Source organism: Anomaloglossus baeobatrachus, chromosome 4, assembly GCF_048569485.1.
Source record: "Anomaloglossus baeobatrachus isolate aAnoBae1 chromosome 4, aAnoBae1.hap1, whole genome shotgun sequence".
NCBI classification, from domain to species: domain Eukaryota; kingdom Metazoa; phylum Chordata; class Amphibia; order Anura; family Aromobatidae; genus Anomaloglossus; species Anomaloglossus baeobatrachus.
In genome coordinates this window covers 697,584,384-697,601,895 of record NC_134356.1, presented here as the reverse complement: position 1 = coordinate 697,601,895, position 17,512 = coordinate 697,584,384, and the positions used below count along the sequence as shown (strand labels likewise).

Genomic DNA, 17,512 nt, shown 5'->3' with positions numbered 1-17,512 from the left:
TTCCGGAGCTGTAGAGTGTGGGTGAAACACTGACTGAGGTAGGGCCTGCAAATCTTGGTGTGGGAAGGACGTGTTCCGTCCCTCGCTCAGACTGGGTCCCAGCTTCCACAATATTAACCCAGTGTGCCGTCAACGAGATGTAGCGGCCTTGCCCACAAGCACTTGTCCACGTGTCTGTGGTTAGGTGGACCTTGGGTGAAACAGCGTTGTTCAGGGCACGTGTGATGTTTTGTGACACGTGGTTATGCAACGCGGGGACGGCACACCGGGAGAAATAGTGGCGGCTGGGGACCGAGTAACGTGGGACAGCTGCCGCCATCAGGTCACGGAATGCTTCAGTCTCCACCAGCCTAAAAGGCAACATTTCCAGCGCAAGCAGTCGCGAAATGTTAGCATTTAGAACTGTGGCATGTGGGGTGTTGGCAGTGTATTTGCGCCTGCGTTCAAAGGTTTGCTGAATGGATAACTGAACGCTGCGCTGGGACAAGGACGTGCTTGATGATGGTGTTCTTTCTGCGTAGGCAACTGCAGGTGCAGGAGTGGAGGAGGCTTGTTCGCAGGCAGCATGGACAGAGGATTGGCTCGCATGCACAACCAGCGAAGACGTAGCAGTGACATCAGCAAGCACTGCTCCTCGACTCTGTTGTACTTCCCACAAAGTCGGGTGCTTGGCTGACATGTGCCTGATCATGCTGGTGGTGGTCAGGCTGCTAGTTTTGGTACCCCTGCTGATGCTGGCACGGCAGGTGTTGCAAATGGCCTTTTTTGAATCATCTGGATCCAACTTAAAAAACTGCCAGACTCGGGAAGACCTAACATTTGTACAGGCACCTTGTGTCGTCGTGTTGTTCCGGGGAACGGTTGCCTGACTTCTGCCTGGGGCCACCACCCTGCTTCTTACTGCCTGTTGTGATGCTACGCCTCCCTCCCCCTGTGCACTGCTGTCCTCGCTCTGCATATCCTCCTGCCAGGTTGGGTCAGTTACTGGATCATCCACCACGTCGTCTTCCTCTTCCGCACCCTGCTCCTCCTCCTGACTTGCTGACAATTGTGTCTCATCATCGTCCACCACTTGTTGAGACACGTTGCCAACTTCGTGAGAACGTGGCTGCTCAAATATTTGGCCATCTGTACAGACGATCTCCTCATGACCCACTTCAATATGAGCTGGCGAGAGGCCAGAATGTGTGAATGGAAACGTGAACAGCTCTTCCGAGTGTCCAAGTGTGGGATCATTAATGTCCGAGGAGGACGTGTACTCAGCCTGGTGGTAGGAAGGAGGATCAGGTTCAGAAATGTGCGGTGCAGTATCACGGCTACTGACACTTGACCGTGTGGAAGACAGAGTGTTTGTGGTGGTGCCAATCTGACTGGAAGCATTATCTGCTATCCAACTAACAACCTGTTGACACTGGTCTTGGTTCAAGAGCGGTGTACTGCTGCGGTCCCCAAGAATTTGGGACAGGACGTGCGAGCGACTAGATGTGGCCCTTTGTTGTGGCGAAATTAGAGCTTGCCCACGACCTCGGCCTCTGCCTGCACCACCATCACGTCCACTTCCTTGTTCCTTGCCAATGCCCTTGCGCATTTGCAATGCTGTGCACTGCTGACGTGTATATTCACTACTTGTGCGTTATATCAAAGTGTGTGGAAATTGCACACAAGTGCACCTGTACGCTGCCACCAACAGGCACACACGTGCGGTTTTAAAAACCAAGCACGGACGCAATAAGAACCTAACAGGTTTTTTTGGGGAGCGACAATTACAGACAAGTCAGACACTATCTGGACTGTTTTACACTGTGTACACCAGCCCCAGATATGATGAAGGCTGGTATACGGTCACCACTACCCTGCCTGCCTGCCTGCCTGTATACTGGTACAATAGTCCTGACAAGGACTCTTTTGGTCACTAGCCTGTATTCAGACCTGGCTATACCCTGCCTGTATATAGCAACAGTAGTCCTGAGAAGGACTCTGCTACTGTACTCCGACCTGGCTATACCCTGCCTGCCTGTATACAACTAGAATAGTCCTGAGAAGGACTTTTGGTCACACTGTTTGCAGCCCTGCAACTGAAAAAGCTATAAAGGGCCGCAAAGCTTTCCCTGAATCAGCGACACTCTCCCTGCACTCACTGTCTGGATAGCTGTGAGCAGAGCACAGCGCGCCGGCCGATATAAAGGCTCGGTCACGCTGTGCAGGCCGGCCAATCACTGCAATTCCACAACTAACAGGGCTGTGGCATTGCAGTGGTCTGCCAGCCAATCCCTGCATGAGGGCTGGCTCTCAAAAGAGCGCCAACATGCAGAAATGAAGACCACGAGTACAGCACGAGTATCGCGAGATTACTCGGTCCCCGCCGAGCAGCCCGAGTACAGCGATACTCGTGCGAGTACCGAGTAGTGACAAGCATGCTCGCTCATCACTAGTGATGGCATATCCTAACAAGACCATCAGTGACAATGATGTAAATATGTCATGCGATGTTTTGCTCCGAACACACCTGCTAATACGGTGTCATCAGACTATGTTCACACCACAGAGTCAGACAAGCAATCTGAGGCTTCTTAATTGTTCAGCCAGAGTCGGGCGTCGGCTGATTCAGGTTCACTATTCTTCAGCTCTGCAGGAGTTAATTCCTGTAGACTTGTGAGCAGGTCCTAAGTGCTCAGGTTGCTAATTGCTGCGTGCAGTCGTCTCTTATTTAAAGCCCGGTTTTCTTCCTGTATGTACCGATAATAACTTCAGCATAAACTCCAGCGATCCCGGTCTTGTTGGTTATCCTGTTCATGATGATATGTGTTGTGCTTTTGAGTGGTGTTAGCGTTCTCCTGTTGTGCGTTACTGCCTTCCCTTTTTCATTGTTCCCCATTACACATGTTGTCTCTCCTGTGTGTTTAGAGGGCTGTGTGTACGAGTTTTTGTTCTCCTTTGTCTCTGTCTTTTTTGGGGTTTTGTCTCTTTGTGTTTTCCAGGCCGCCCAAATGGTGTATGAGAGGGAGAGTAAGAGCAGGGCTCAGACAGGAGTTAGGGTCACGCTGCGGGCTCAGACATGGCTACCATCAAGCCTATCTTCAAGATAAGGGACAGTGCAGGGTCTCAAGTATGAGGGCCAGCCTATGGGCCGATGTTCTGTCATAACATACTCCGTGACAGAATACTCTTTCAATTCAATGGTGGTCAAAGTTCCTCGTTAAGAGACCATCATAGGTGACCCACAAAGACTGTTGAAAAAGTCAGAGCAATTTAAGGAAAACTCATTAGTGTAAAATGAGCAAAAAAGTTACACCCAACCCAACGGTCTCACATTCCTCCTGTTAAATCTTTTCCTAATCTCCCATTTGTACTTGTGCTCCAAGGTCCTTGAAATGTACAGCATGACGATACAATAAAGAAAATTCCTTTGGCTCTAATGGCGCTAGAATTATTGTATTTCTTTGGAGTTATTCTCACAATGCCCAGCGATAAAGCAGCGATAAAGCAGCAGTTCGTTCTGTCCAAGTGAATATTAGAGTTGAACCTGATCGGCACAACTGGTACCGGTGAGCCTCTTCACGAAGGGATCACAATACCCTCAGATGTATTGATTCACCCATCTGTTCGCACTTTTTTGCTAGAAGTTTCAACATTGACATTTGACCATTGTGACCCTCCAGTGCTGGAGATTGGCTTCAGCAGTTACATGTCTATGCTGGAGGTCAGTAGATGTAGAAACTTGGCACTCAAGATCAATGTGAAAAGTGATTTTTATTGTGAACAACTTGTAGGACCAGTACAGGGCACTGCCACATAGACAGTGGTGGACACCGCGGTCATACCCAGCTATGCTGCTTGCCACGCTACCATACTTTTTGAGGACCCTCTATACATACACTGATGAAGGTCTTTTGACCAAAACGTCTGTGTTTGTTCTGGTCCTACAAGTTCTTCTCAGTAAAAGACCACTATTCACATTTATCTTGAGCGCCAAGTTTCTACATCTACTTGAGATGGTTTTGGACCTTACTTGTGCACCATCCCAGAAGTGCCGTGTGTATCAACTCACTAAGTATGCTGGAGGTCATATCTGGAACAACGAGGAACAGAGACTGGTGGAGACTGAAAAGTGTCGAAACAGGATTATCAGAAGATCGGAGAGCATGACTTCTTACATTATTTTATGCCATTCAAAGTCTCTTCCAAAAATATTTGGACAATCATTTAAACCAAGTAGACATCCCCATCATGTCATATCTGGATTTTGAGATGTTGTTTGGCTAGGTCAATGAGATGAATATCTTGAAAAGCACAAATATTGGAGGTTCATCTGGTATGATCTCACTTTTCATGCTGTCTCACCTGCATGGATAGTCTGATGGTGGAGGAATCATTCCCTTCTAGTGTTAGATCTGGGTTAATAATTCACTCAGAATATAAAGATTTTCCCACACCCCATAGGTGAAATTTACATTTTCCGCTGTGACTTCTAGTTACTTTGATGCCCATTTTTTTTGAAAGATTATCACACCATTTGCCCTTAATTCTTATATTGTAAGTAATGATAGGCGAGCGTGCCTGGCATCGTGGTGCTCGGGTACTCGCAGTGATCGGCCGAGTATCACAGGTTCTAGGATGTGTCGTTTGGGAAAAATTGAACACATAGCACAGGCTTGCTTCCTCAATAATGGGAGCTGGGACCTCAGTGACAGCCACTTGCAGTCTCTGAATGGATCTCACTTCGAATGCTCTGTTTATGACTTTCTGTATGTACAGTTAGGTCCAGAAATATTTGGACAGTGACACAATTTTGGCGAGTTGGGCTCTGCATGCCACCACATTGGATTTGAAATGAAACCTCTACAGCAGAATTCAAGTGCAGATTGTAACGTTTAATTTGAAGGTTTGAACAAAAATATCTGATAGAAATTGTAGGAATTGTCACATTTCTTTACAAACACTCCACATTTTAGGAGGTCAAAAGTAATTGGACAAATAAACCAAACCCAAACAAAATAGTTTTATTTTCAATATTTTGTTGCGAATCCTTTGGAGGCAATCACTGCCTTAAGTCTGGAACCCATGGACATCACCAAACGCTGGGTTTCCTCCTTCTTAATGCTTTGCCAGGCCTTTACAGTCGCAGCCTTCAGGTCTTGCTTGTTTGTGGGTCTTTCCGTCTTAAGTCTGGATTTGAGCAAGTGAAATGCATGCTCAATTGGGTTAAGATCTGGTGATTGACTTGGCCATTGCAGAATGTTCCACTTTTTAGCACTCATGAACTCCTGGGTAGCTTTGGCTGTATGCTTTTAGGTCATTGTCCATCTGTACTATGAAGCGCCGTCCGATCAACTTTGCGGCATTTGGCTGAATCTGGGCTGAAAGTATATCCCGGTACACTTCAGAATTCATCCGGCTACTCTTGTCTGCTGTTATGTCATCAATAAACACAAGTGACCCAGTGCCATTGAAAGCCATGCATGCCCATGCCATCACGTTGCCTCCACCATGTTTTACAGAGGATGTGGTGTGCCTTGGATCATGTGCCGTTCCCTTTCTTCTCCAAACTTTTTTCTTCCCATCATTCTGGTACAGGTTGATCTTTGTCTCATCTGTCCATAGAATACTTTTCCAGAACTGAGCTGGCTTCATGAGGTGTTTTTCAGCAAATGTAACTCTGGCCTGTCTATTTTTGGAATTGATGAATGGTTTGCATCTAGATGTGAACCCTTTGTATTTACTTTCATGGAGTCTTCTCTTTACTGTTGACTTAGAGACAGATACACCTACTGCACTGAGAGTGTTCTGGACTTCAGTTGATGTTGTGGACGGGTTCTTCTTCACCAAAGAAAGTATGCGGCGATTATCCACCACTGTTGTCATCCGTGGACGCCCAGGCCTTTTTGAGTACCCAAGCTCACCAGTCAATTCCTTTTTTCTCAGAATGTACCCGACTGTTGATTTTGCTACTCCAAGCATGTCTGCTATCTCTCTGATGGATTTTTTCTTTTTTTTCAGCCTCAGGATGTTCTGCTTCACCTCAATTGAGAGTTCCTTAGACCGCATGTTGTCTGGTCACAGCAACAGCTTCCAAATGCAAAACCACACACCTGTAATCAACCCCAGACCTTTTAACTACTTCATTGATTACAGGTTAACGAGGGAGACGCCTTCAGAGTTAATTGCAGCCCTTAGAGTCCCTTGTCCAATTACTTTTGGTCCCTTGAAAAAGAGGAGGCTATGCATTACAGAGCTATGATTCCTAAACCCTTTCTCCGATTTGGATGTGAAAACTCTCATATTGCAGCTGGGAGTGTGCACTTTCAGCCCATATTATATATATAATTGTATTTCTGAACATGTTTTTGTAAACAGCTAAAATAACAAAACTTGTGTCACTGTCCAAATATTTCTGGCCCTGACTGTAGGTGGAGAGCTAAACTGATGAACTGCCCAATCATTGACTCTCCTTTTGCTCCATACTTAAGACGAGCCTGTCCGATCATCTGACCTGCATGACTTGAGCGCTTGAGCATCATACTTTTCACTCATCATTTCGAGTACTGAGCACTGTACTGCTCTCCTATCACTATTTGTAAGTAATGATGACCGTAGAGTACAATGGTCAAGTGTTCATTACTCGAAATGAGCAGGTTGGATGCTCTGACAGGCTCAACTCGATTAACAATTATGATGGAAGTTAATGGTTGCTAAGTTCTGCTCTCCTCCCACATACAGGTAGCCATAAACTGAGTATTTCTGCTGGGTGAGATTTTTATTTTTTGACACTACATCCAAAAATGTTGTTTTTAACCCAAATGAGAGCCATTACAAAACTGCAAGTGGCTCTCACTGTGTTGCCGACTCCCATCATTCACTGTAGGGAGCCGGCACTTTGCATGTGTCATTCGGGATACATTGAACACAAACACCTGCAATCCTCAACCAAGCACCAAGCGTACCTGAGCACCCCAATGCTCAATTTTACCCCGCCCCCAGTGAAATCCATTTGGAGACAGCAAGTGTCTCCCACTGGGGTGCCGGCTCTCATCATTCACTGAAGGGAGCCTACTCTTTCTGTTCAATGTATCATGATCAACACATCAGAAAACCTGCGATAAAGAGCCGAGCACAAAGTGTACCCAAGCACCTTGATGCTCAATCTAGTAACGAGCAGTGACGAGCACGCTCACTCATCATTAATCGTAACAGTTAACAATAGAGATGAGGGAATCTTTGAGGCAAATTAAATTCTACTTGAATTTTAAGAAAAATTCAAATTCTCCCAAATTCTAAATTTTCAAGATTCACTTCCTGCATTTCCTGAGGTCCGAAAAAGAGGTAAAAAACCCTTCCATTTTCTGTCTCTCCTCAATGCTCCCTTCTTTACTTTTCCATGGCGCATAATGTCCTCTTAATTTAGCTGCTATTGCTGACTAGGCCTCTGACTTAGCATTGTGCATTCTCAGATGTGGTCATGATGTCAGAGGACTACACAGTGCCGGGAGATGGAGAAAGAGGACATTGTGTGCCATAGAAAAAGTAAAGAAGATGTTTGAGGAAGCTTATGGCCAACAGGGATCTGTGGAGTTGGATAAGGTGAGAATCATTATATTTTTATCATTTTCACCCTATATCTATTATGTTCTGGGGTCTCTAGAAACCTCATCACATAAGAAGCTACTTGCAAATTTTCTGGCCAAATTGTGTAAACTGACCAGCTCAAATTCCATCAGATTCGTTGACATTTAGTAAACAATCATAGGATGTCATCAATGAGTAATTCTAACAAAATGTCTCCTTGAACAGGTATAGAAGCCTCAGGGAGCAGAGGAAACCCTTCATCAACATGGTAAAGGCTTACGGCTCCGCGTTTGTTCTCCTGCCGGCTTTCTCCTTCTCAATGAATACTGACGTCTCTCTTCGCACGCTGTACTCTTTGGAAGACTTTGACATGAGTAACAAGGTGGTGTTCTTTAATCCTCGCTACCTTCGAAGCCTTACATCTTATTGGAAACGCATTGGGCTCAAGTTCACCCGTATGTCCTCAGGTCTCATGTTGGCCAGCGCAGCCTTCGAGGTTTGTGAGAAGGTTACACTCTATGGTTTCTGGCCATTTTCTGAAGATCTTGAAGGAACCCTGATTCCTCACCACTACTACGATAACGCACTTCCTAAACCTGGCTTCCACTCTATGTCTGATGAGTTTTATCAGTACTTACGAATGCACACTCAAGGAGCTCTACAACTGCATCTAGGGCAATGCTAAGGAGCAACGCGAGAGTTGTAAATGGCACTCATAATATTTAAGTGGTTTTACAGAATATGGAAATTTTATTTTTTTCAATCTATCTAAGTAGTCCAGTAAAGAAACAAGAAAATCCAAACAATAAAGTAGCATGGAATCAGAAAGCCATCAAACAGAGAAAATGGAACCAGTGCTGGGGACAATGGTACGTTGGGAATCACACTTTTTAGTACCCCTATAAAACAAACCATGTAAGACAATGTTTATGACCACCCCATAGCTCAAGATGGAACTGGACAGGTCTCATTCACCAGAGAAAGAGGAGCCATTTCTTACAATTTTTCTGAGAAAGACCAAAAAGGAGCATGAAAAATCGATGAAGATTTCTAGGATTTGTCCCATTTGAGGCCAGTCAGATGGCTCTGGATCAGAAATGTTGTTCATCACGGTGAATTCAACTGCAGGAATTTTATTAATATTTATTTCAATTACTATTTATTGTTTTTTTTTACCTTTTGTCTCTGATTTTACCCTTTTCTCCCATAAACAAACTTACGGACTGTAGTTAAAACAATGTGACAAAAACGTCTTCACCAATCAATGGGAAAAATGTTAAACTAGGACTCTATACATATATATTGACACCCTGTCAAATTTTACACATTTTTTTCATGTTACACCCACCAAGTTAATTAGTCAGTATTTTATTGGGATTTCATGTGACGTTAGGGTGGTCAAACCAGACCATTCAGATGTATTGGACGGTAGTCAAATTAGGAGGCGAGGCTGCAGCCGTATGCAAACAACCGGATGCAATGAGTCCGAGAGACGCAGATACCATTCAAGTTCTGGCCCGTTTATGGAGTACATCACTCTCATATTTATGCCTAGGTGGGTGTGGACACATTAGCTAACGTTCATTGTAATCTCAGAGTCTGGTAATCCTTATTGATGTAATCCTTCTAATCGTTGTAACGTTTACATAGATAAGCCAGCTGAACAGTATCCATTAATATACTTAAAATAAAATCATAATAAGTCTTATACAGTGAAGCCTATTCATATTTATATCAATAAAGCTGGTTACATCCGGGTAGAACTTAACCTCGATACTGCAAGTCATTGTAACTTTCAATATTATCTATCTTTATTTTATATAAAACTCAAAGGGGGTCTCTACTGCCCTATCAGTCCCTCCTTTTGAGAATAAGATATGACTCTTCCTGATCACTAGGTACATACAAAAGCAAAAGGCTAGTGTCGGATTTTACAATTCTCTTTTTCACCGAATCCCCCAGAGTGGAAGATCATATCCTTCTTCTCAACTACAGCATCTCTTCGTAGTTTTTGCCACGAGATTTCAATCCCAGGAACAGTCTTAGAAATGGAGGCATCTGTGGCGCCCCTGAGGCTTCCGTCGCCACAGAGATATTGCACCTCAGCCAGAGGTTTGATATCCCATCCTGGGTAAGAATGGGGTCACCTACCAGTCCACAGACTAAACTTGCACACACCAATTGGTAGGCATACACTGAGTCAGGGATAGTGGCAGCAACCCCCATAGATGTATTCATGGGGCCGTAAGTGCCATTTCTGTTCCCAATAGTGTGGGTGGGGCCTAGTCAGTGGGTGTGTGGGAGGAGTCAGAAAGGGAGAGCAGCTATAGGAACCAGTCAGTTCCAGTTTACCTCAGATAGGCAGACAGAGGGAGAAGGAGAGGGAGGTAGTTACCTCAGGAGAGTGAAGGAGAAAAGTCTGAAGAGAAAGTGACAGAAGGAAGTTCCTGGTGGAGATTCTGGGGTCTAGTTAGGCCCAGGTGACATAGAGAAGAAGGGATTCCAGGGCCACGAAAGGGCATATTGGCTCGTGACCTGTTCCACTGAAAGATCGGGTGGAGGGATCTGGCTGCATTCAGGGACGGTCCCTAGACTGAGGGAAGAAAGACAATTCCTCAAAAGTAACACTGAAGGCCCGGGGGTGGTTGCAAGCACCCAGGGCCACATCCCACCACAGATCCCCGGTGAAGGGGGCAAGATACAACTGCGGTTAGCCTCCTTTGTACAGGCCCTGGGGTGGAGGCCAAGATCAGCTCAGCTAAAACAGTCAAGGCTAAGAAGTCAGTCAGGAAAGAGACACAGGAGGGGTGCACCGGTATTGACCTCTGAACTACCTGGGATAGGCGGAGGCCCCTGACAGTGGATCCCAGCATACTGTGGGCAACCGGACAGCTGCCAAATAGAGACCAAACAGTGAGTAAAGACCTTAATGGCAAGCCTTGTGTCATCTACTTTATCCTGCACCCCTTTTACTGCGTCCACAAACACCATAGACTTGGCCAAGCACCAAAGGTTGCCCCGGGGTACCCGCTCTACCTGTGGAGAGCAAGCAACATCTCAGCTGCTATAACATGAGCCCCGGAGGTCCCTTCCAGCAGCTGTGGCCCTAAAGAGCTGCAATTTACCACAGGTGGCGTCACAAATATTCATATAAACATTATCATCATCTCCCCAATACCGCCATTTTAATTGACTTCACCATGGTCACGGAGTCGGGCCCCACCACCGCTGACTACCCAGGACTAGTCCGGCCTGACACCGAGTCACCTAAGGCCCTGGGATGGGCGAGTCACATCAATCAGTCTTTGAAGACGTCCTCGGATACAAGGAATACAGCAACATCCACAGGTGACAAGTATTATTGCTACGTCTGCCAGGGAGATAAGAACGGATATCCGTTGACTCCATTTTCTAAACCATGATTCAAGCCAATCTGTAAAGATGTTGTCGATGCCGGAGTTCTCAACAAGCTCCTCTGATAATGATGTTAGGCCTTCCAATGCTTTGGTGATGCTTCCATCAGGAGCTGTATTGTTAGGGATAAAAGTACAGCCATAAATACCAAACATTTTACAGACTCTTCCTCTTTCTGATAATAACATATCTAAAGCCATTCTATTTTGCCAAGTCATTAAAGAGGTTGAACCAATTTGATCAGCAATTCCCTTGATCGCATCCCTAGTGTAGTTTACAAATCTCTGTTGATTATTTAATATATAAAGCTCAGTGTATATATGTGTGTATGTTTGTATGTATATATGTGTGGGTGTGTATGTCTGCTAAAGGAATTTGCACCGTCGCATTTACAATCACGAAATTTTGCACAGACACCCCATGTGACTCAGGGAATGTCAAAGACTATGTTTTGATGGGAAAATTTAACCCCGCGCTTTACAGTTACTCTCCAAAATCCTGCATCCATTAAACTGAATGGAGGTGGGAGCTACAGGCTATTAATAGCAACTGTCAGTGGTTGCTATAGGATCAAATAAACTGTTAGTATAAGAAGCTTATGTGTGAGGTAATAAGATGTCAGTGGGAATACGGATAGAGAGAGACAGACAGAAAGAGAGACAGAGACAGACGGGGAAAGAGACAGCCCTGGAAAGGGACAGACGGGGAAAAGGACAGATGGGGAAAGAGACAGACGGGGAAAGAGACAGATGGGGAAAGAGACAGATGGGGAAAGAGACAGGCGGGGAAAGAGACAGGCGGGGAAAGAGACAGGCGAGGAAAGAGACAGGCGGGGAAAGAGACAGCCCGGCAAAGAGACAGCCCGGCAAAGAGACAGTCCAGCAAAGAGACAGCCCGGCAAAGAGACAGACGGGCAAAGAGACAGACCTGGAAAGATACAGACAGGGAAAGAGACAGATGGGGAAAGAGACAGACAAAGACGGGGAAAGAGAGAGACAGACACACACATAGAGACAGACACAGAGATAGAGAGAGACAGACAGACACAGAGATGGAGACAGACAGACTGATACAAATAGAGACAGAGACATAGACACAGACAGACAAACAAAGACACAGACAGAGAGACAGACAGCGAGATAGGATAGGTAGCTGTACTTTGATACAGATACTTATGCCATTCCAAATAATCACCTCAGAGGAGATACGGAAGGGTAAACTAAGTGCTGTCCTGTAGTACTGTGCCCATCCTAGTCCCCATCCTATTATTATCTATTATTATGTGCTCACCTTGTCCCCATCCTATAGTAATGTCCCCATCCTATAGTAATGACCCCAGCCTTGTCCCCAGTCAATAGTAATAATGTCCCCATCTAATAATATTGTGCCCATCCTTGTAATGTCCCAATCCTATAGTAATATCCCCAGCCTTATCCCCATTCCATAGTAATGTGTCCACCTTGTCCCCATCCTGTAGTAATTGGTCGGGGGCGGGGGGTTGGGGGGGGCAGTGGCGCTATAACTTACCGATCGCTCTCCTCACCTTCCACAGACTCTGGAGTGAAGCGGAGGGGAGCGGTCTCCAGCTCCAGATCCACTGTTATTGGAGAGATCGGTCACAAGGCCAGCCTCTCCAATCAGAGCTGAGGGTCCGGTGAAACAGAGGTCACCCAGTTCCAGCCAATGATTAGGGCTATAGCTGCACTGATAATGGCTGGATTTCAATGTTTTAGCCATTTTCAATGGCTAAAACATTACAGTGGCTGTGATTGGCTGAGCAGCGTTCGTCAGCCAATCACAGCCTCCGTAGGTCCAGGGAGGAGACACCACCCCTCCTGAGGTTAGGCAGAGGTCCCCTCCTCCCCGAATCTAAGGTATTTGCAAAGCAATCGCAGCCACCGGGGCTCCGGGGCCGCGATTTCGCCATGACGTATTGGGTATATCATGGGTCCCTAAGTACCAGGGAGCTATGACGTACCCAGTACGTCATAGGTAGCTAAGAGGTTAATATGTCGTCCTTCACATACAAACACACAATAAAAAAAAGCACAAACACCATTCTTCTCACCTGTCCCGCGTTCCCTCAGCTTCCTCATCTCTGCTTTGTGCGCCCCCCCCGGCCCGTGCCCCCAGTGACTATCGTGGTCGGTGCAGGGGCCTGTCTGCGGTTTATGTCAGATGATTGTATTGCCTGCGCGAGAGCGCAGCGCCGGCAAAACATTCATCTGACATAAAGCGCAGACAGTGGCTGCGGCCCCTGCACTGACCGCGATAGTGAACAGGGGCACAGGCCTGGGGGCCGCACGAAGCAGCCTGAGGGGCACGCGGGCCGTGTGTTTGAGCCCTCTACTCTAGGGGTTACCTGGTCAAGTTTAACCATTGAAAGTTTACGACATAGATCATCATCATTGTTGGGTTCATATGAGGCGTCAAACATAGCTAGAATACATTGCATACCTTTTGGATCTTTGTTCCTAGATGGGGTCTAGCAGTGGCACATGCATTACAATCAGATCTGTTATTTTGGTTAACGGTGTTTTTCTTCCAATTGAGCCATTAATTTATTTCAGTGTATCCTGTTCCTATGGCTACCTTTTCCTCGTAACTTATCTCTTCTAATATTTTGAAATCTGAGTCCCTTCTTGTGAATTCCCCAAGATTTCCCTCCTCTTTGCACTTCTGGTCATGGATATTAAGGGTATCAGGGAGAGCAGGGATATTAGGGAGATTTGGGATATTGGATGTGGGTCTTAACCAAAAAGTTCCTTGTCTAACTCTGTTTCCTGGTATGTGCAACCCTAGGACATAGAGGCCTTCATCCCCAGGGGAAGGTTCATGTAAAGTTATGATATGAGGGTCACAGGACGAGCTCCAGGACAAGTGTTCTGGATTACAGTCCCATCTAGGATTGACTTTGTGGATTGTCATTCTTTCAAAAAGAGGTTTCCCTGTTGTACTAACACGAGTCATGGCTTCTTCTGGTTTATATCCCCATGAAGTACCTGTATTCCAGGCTGCATCTGGCCAAGAGTTACAGTTCTCATTCCCTGGTCTGGTTACACAAATCTATGTTACCGCTCCCTCAGCTCCAGTTACAAACTTATACATTTTATCGTTAATTCTTTCATATTGTTCTATCTTACAAAAATCAAATCTAAAGCACACTACTGATTTTGTAGTATCGAACCACATAGTTGTCACATTGTCCTTCTGAATTATCTTAGTCATTTCCCCCTTTTGGGGCGAGGTTACCAATATCATCAGAAGTAAGATCATGTTTTTGGCCCATAGTTTTGCAATGGCTTGTATGGATCCAATTAGGCTTTCCCTCGAGTGTCACTGAAGTGTCTGTATTTAGGAGAACCTGGAATAAATCTTGACTCTAGTGGTTTCCTTGTGTGTCTTTTGACCACTACCCAATCGCCAGGCTGTAGGGGATGAGACCCTTCTCGACTCTCTGGATCTGGAATGGAATCATAAACTTGTTTATGCACAATGCAGAGTCTCTTCTGAAGGTTCTGGACATAGCTAGTGAGGTTATCACATTGTAGTTGTAGGGTTTGAGGAAAATATAGGCCTAGCCTTGGTGCTGACCTGAATAGAACTTCAAAGGGAGACAACCTTGTTTTCCTATTGGGCGTGTACCTAATGGAGAACAGAGCTAATGGCAGACACTCTGTCGGGGTTTCCCTATCTCCTCACTTGCTTTCTGAATCTTCAGATTTAGGGTCCCATTCAGTCTTTCTACCTTTCCACTTGCTTTGGGGATGGTAAGGTGTGTGAAATGCTTGTGTAACCCCTAGCAGTTGCATGACATTTTGCATTACCTCTCCTGTGAAATGTGTACCTCTGTCAAACTCTTTAAAGGGAACCTGTCAGCAGAAATTTAGCTTAAAACCTAAAAGTTTCCCCCTCTGCAGCTCCTGGGCTGCATTCTAGCAAGGTTCCTGTACTTTTTGTGGCCCCTTTTAAACCAAATTAAATACTTTATAAACTTGTACCGTTTGGTATGAAAATGTTGTAAATTCTCCATGGGGGTGGGCTCTCTGGCGTCCGTCGCTGTCCCTCCTGCAGATTGACGCTGTCCCCCATGGCTCCATTTCGTACATCAGGACACCGCCCACTGCGCCCGAGGTGCCGCCCACGCCGGGACCGCTGGTGACGTTTTGCGCAGGCACGAGGTTATGGGCGGCGCTGTGATTGCATCGCAAGTGCCCGCCCATAATCTCGTGGACGCGCTGTCCCCACTGCCTCCAGCGTTCTGCGCAAGCGCACGCTGGCCAGATGACCCGACGTCACCTCCTTCCCATCTTACCCTGCAGTAGGACAAGATGGAAAAGAGGTGACGTCAGGTCATCTGGCCAGCGAGCGCTTGCGCAGAACGCTGGAGGAAGAGGGGAAAGTGCGGTCACGAGGTTATGGGCGGCACTTGCTGAGGACAATCACAGCGCCGCCCATAACCTTGTTTCTGCGCAAAACGTCACCAGCGGTCACATGTGCACACACTGCAAAGTCCCACAGCACATGCGCGGGACCTCGGGTGCCCAGGGGCGGCGTCCTGAGGTATGAAATTCAGGGTTGGGGGGGCGTAAATCGGCAGGAAAACAGTAACGGACACGAGACAGCCCGCCCCCATGGACGATTTACAAAATTTGCATAGCAAAAGGTACAGGTTTATAAAGTATTTAATTTGGTTTAAAAGGGGCCACAAAAAGTATGAAACCTTACTAGAATGCAGCCCAGGAGCTACAGAAGGGGAATCTTTTAGGTTTCAAGCTAAATTTCTGATGACAGGTTCCCTTTAACTTCAGGAAGTCCGAATCTACAGGAAACCTCTGTCATCAGCTTCTTGGCATCAACCCTTGCAGAGGCCTTGGGCATCGGAAAGGCCTCAGTCCACATAGAGAAGAGGACAACACACACAAGAACATATTCGTATATGCGTACCTTTGGTAGTTGTATGAAGTCAATTTGCAGTCGTTGAAATGGATAGAGGGGTCTTGGTGCGCGTTTCTGAGGTGTTTTTAGCACACTACCTGGATTGTGTTGTGCACCTGTCAAACATGCTTGTACAAATCTGGTGGCAGTCATTGTGAATCCTGGTGCAAACCATTGTTTATCTACTAGGGCACAGATGGCATTTTTAGATAAGTGAGTTGGACCGTGAGCAGCTTGAACCATAATGGGATACAAGGACCTTGGCAAACATACTCGCGTTCCCACCTTCCACAGACCTTTACCTTCCTGAGTGCCAGCCTTGGAGGTGTGCAAATAGAACGTGAAAAACATGCCAAAAAGGTTATGCACAATGAGTGAAAAGTTAAACCATGTGGAATGGAAAAGATTTATTTTTTAATATATATATTTAAATGTTTACATTTATTTATAATGTTGCATTCATATGCATATATATCCGAAATTAATTTATAATAATTAAAAACGGGTTTGGATCATTTAAAAAAAATTAATAAAATTACAAAAATTTCATGTTACAGAAAAAAATTTGATAATGTTGAGGGGGAAAGCGCAAACATAACAGCTGTAATTATTCTGAAAAATCACTGGAGTGCTATTGGGAGGGGAACTGGGTTCACCGCTGTGAGAAAAGGGAAAGGGCCTTGCGTTCGCAGGAGGGCTGCATGCGCTCAGAGGTGAATAGAGCACATGAAGTGAACGTCAGTGCAGGGTATCTGCACTAATTACAAATTACAAAAATTCATGCTACAAAAATGTTCATAATGTTGAGGGAAAAACGCAAGAATGAGATGTGTGATATCAGACCTCTTGTTCTTGCGTTTTTCCCTGAACATTAGGAAATTTTTTTCTGTAACATGAAGTTTTTGTAATTTTATTATTTTCGGATATATATGTGTGACGCCCTGGCAAAACCAGGTAGTCACACAGTGTAGGCCCCCGCATAACACCATCCCACACAGGGTTACACACAGCCGACCAGAAACCCTAGTAACCCCCCCAGGGTAGGAAAGGCACACCACCGGGCGGGACCAGGCGGATGGAGAACGCCCAGCTAGGGGTCTGGAGAACCCGAGGCGGGAAAAAGAGTCAGTTAAGTTGAGACGTGGAGAGTTGAAGTTCAAGTGGAGTGGAGTAGTTGAGGAGGAGAAAGTGAAGGCTGAGAAAGAAAGGAAAGGCGTCGGGGTTGGAGCCCTAGTACATTGGCTAGGTGGCAGATGGTGGTCCGTGTCTGTCAGGAGACGGGAAGATGGCTGCCGGAGATCCGAGGTGGACCGGGGCAGGGTTGGAGCCCGCCGGTACCGACACCGTAGAACCGACCCAGAAATCGTGCACAGAGGGGGTACTTGGACCCTGAAGCCTGGACCAGAACCAACGGCCTAGCTAATTAACCAATTGAGGGCAGGATTATAGGTCCTGTCCCAACCAAAGTCCCAAAAGCAGACAACATCCCACCGCAGGGGATAGCGCATCTGCCAGGGCCCGGTAGATCCCAAGGGCCAGCGTAAGCGGGCACGGCTCCAAACAAAAGGACCGGGAGTGGATTCCTGTGTTTCACACC

At 46.1% G+C, this 17,512-nt stretch overlaps 1 protein-coding gene across 1 annotated transcript in view; it reads left to right on the top strand.

Moving 5' to 3' along the window:
• The window catches only part of LOC142303039 (alpha-2,8-sialyltransferase 8F-like), a 294,952-nt gene extending 285,679 nt beyond the window's left edge, over positions 1-9,273 (top strand). The window contains exon 7 of the mRNA XM_075344138.1: positions 7,789-9,273. Within this exon, the coding sequence (XP_075200253.1) occupies positions 7,789-8,248 (460 nt within the window). The 3' untranslated portion in view covers positions 8,249-9,273. The remainder of the gene's footprint in view (positions 1-7,788) is intronic.
• The last annotated feature ends 8,239 nt before the right edge of the window (positions 9,274-17,512 follow it).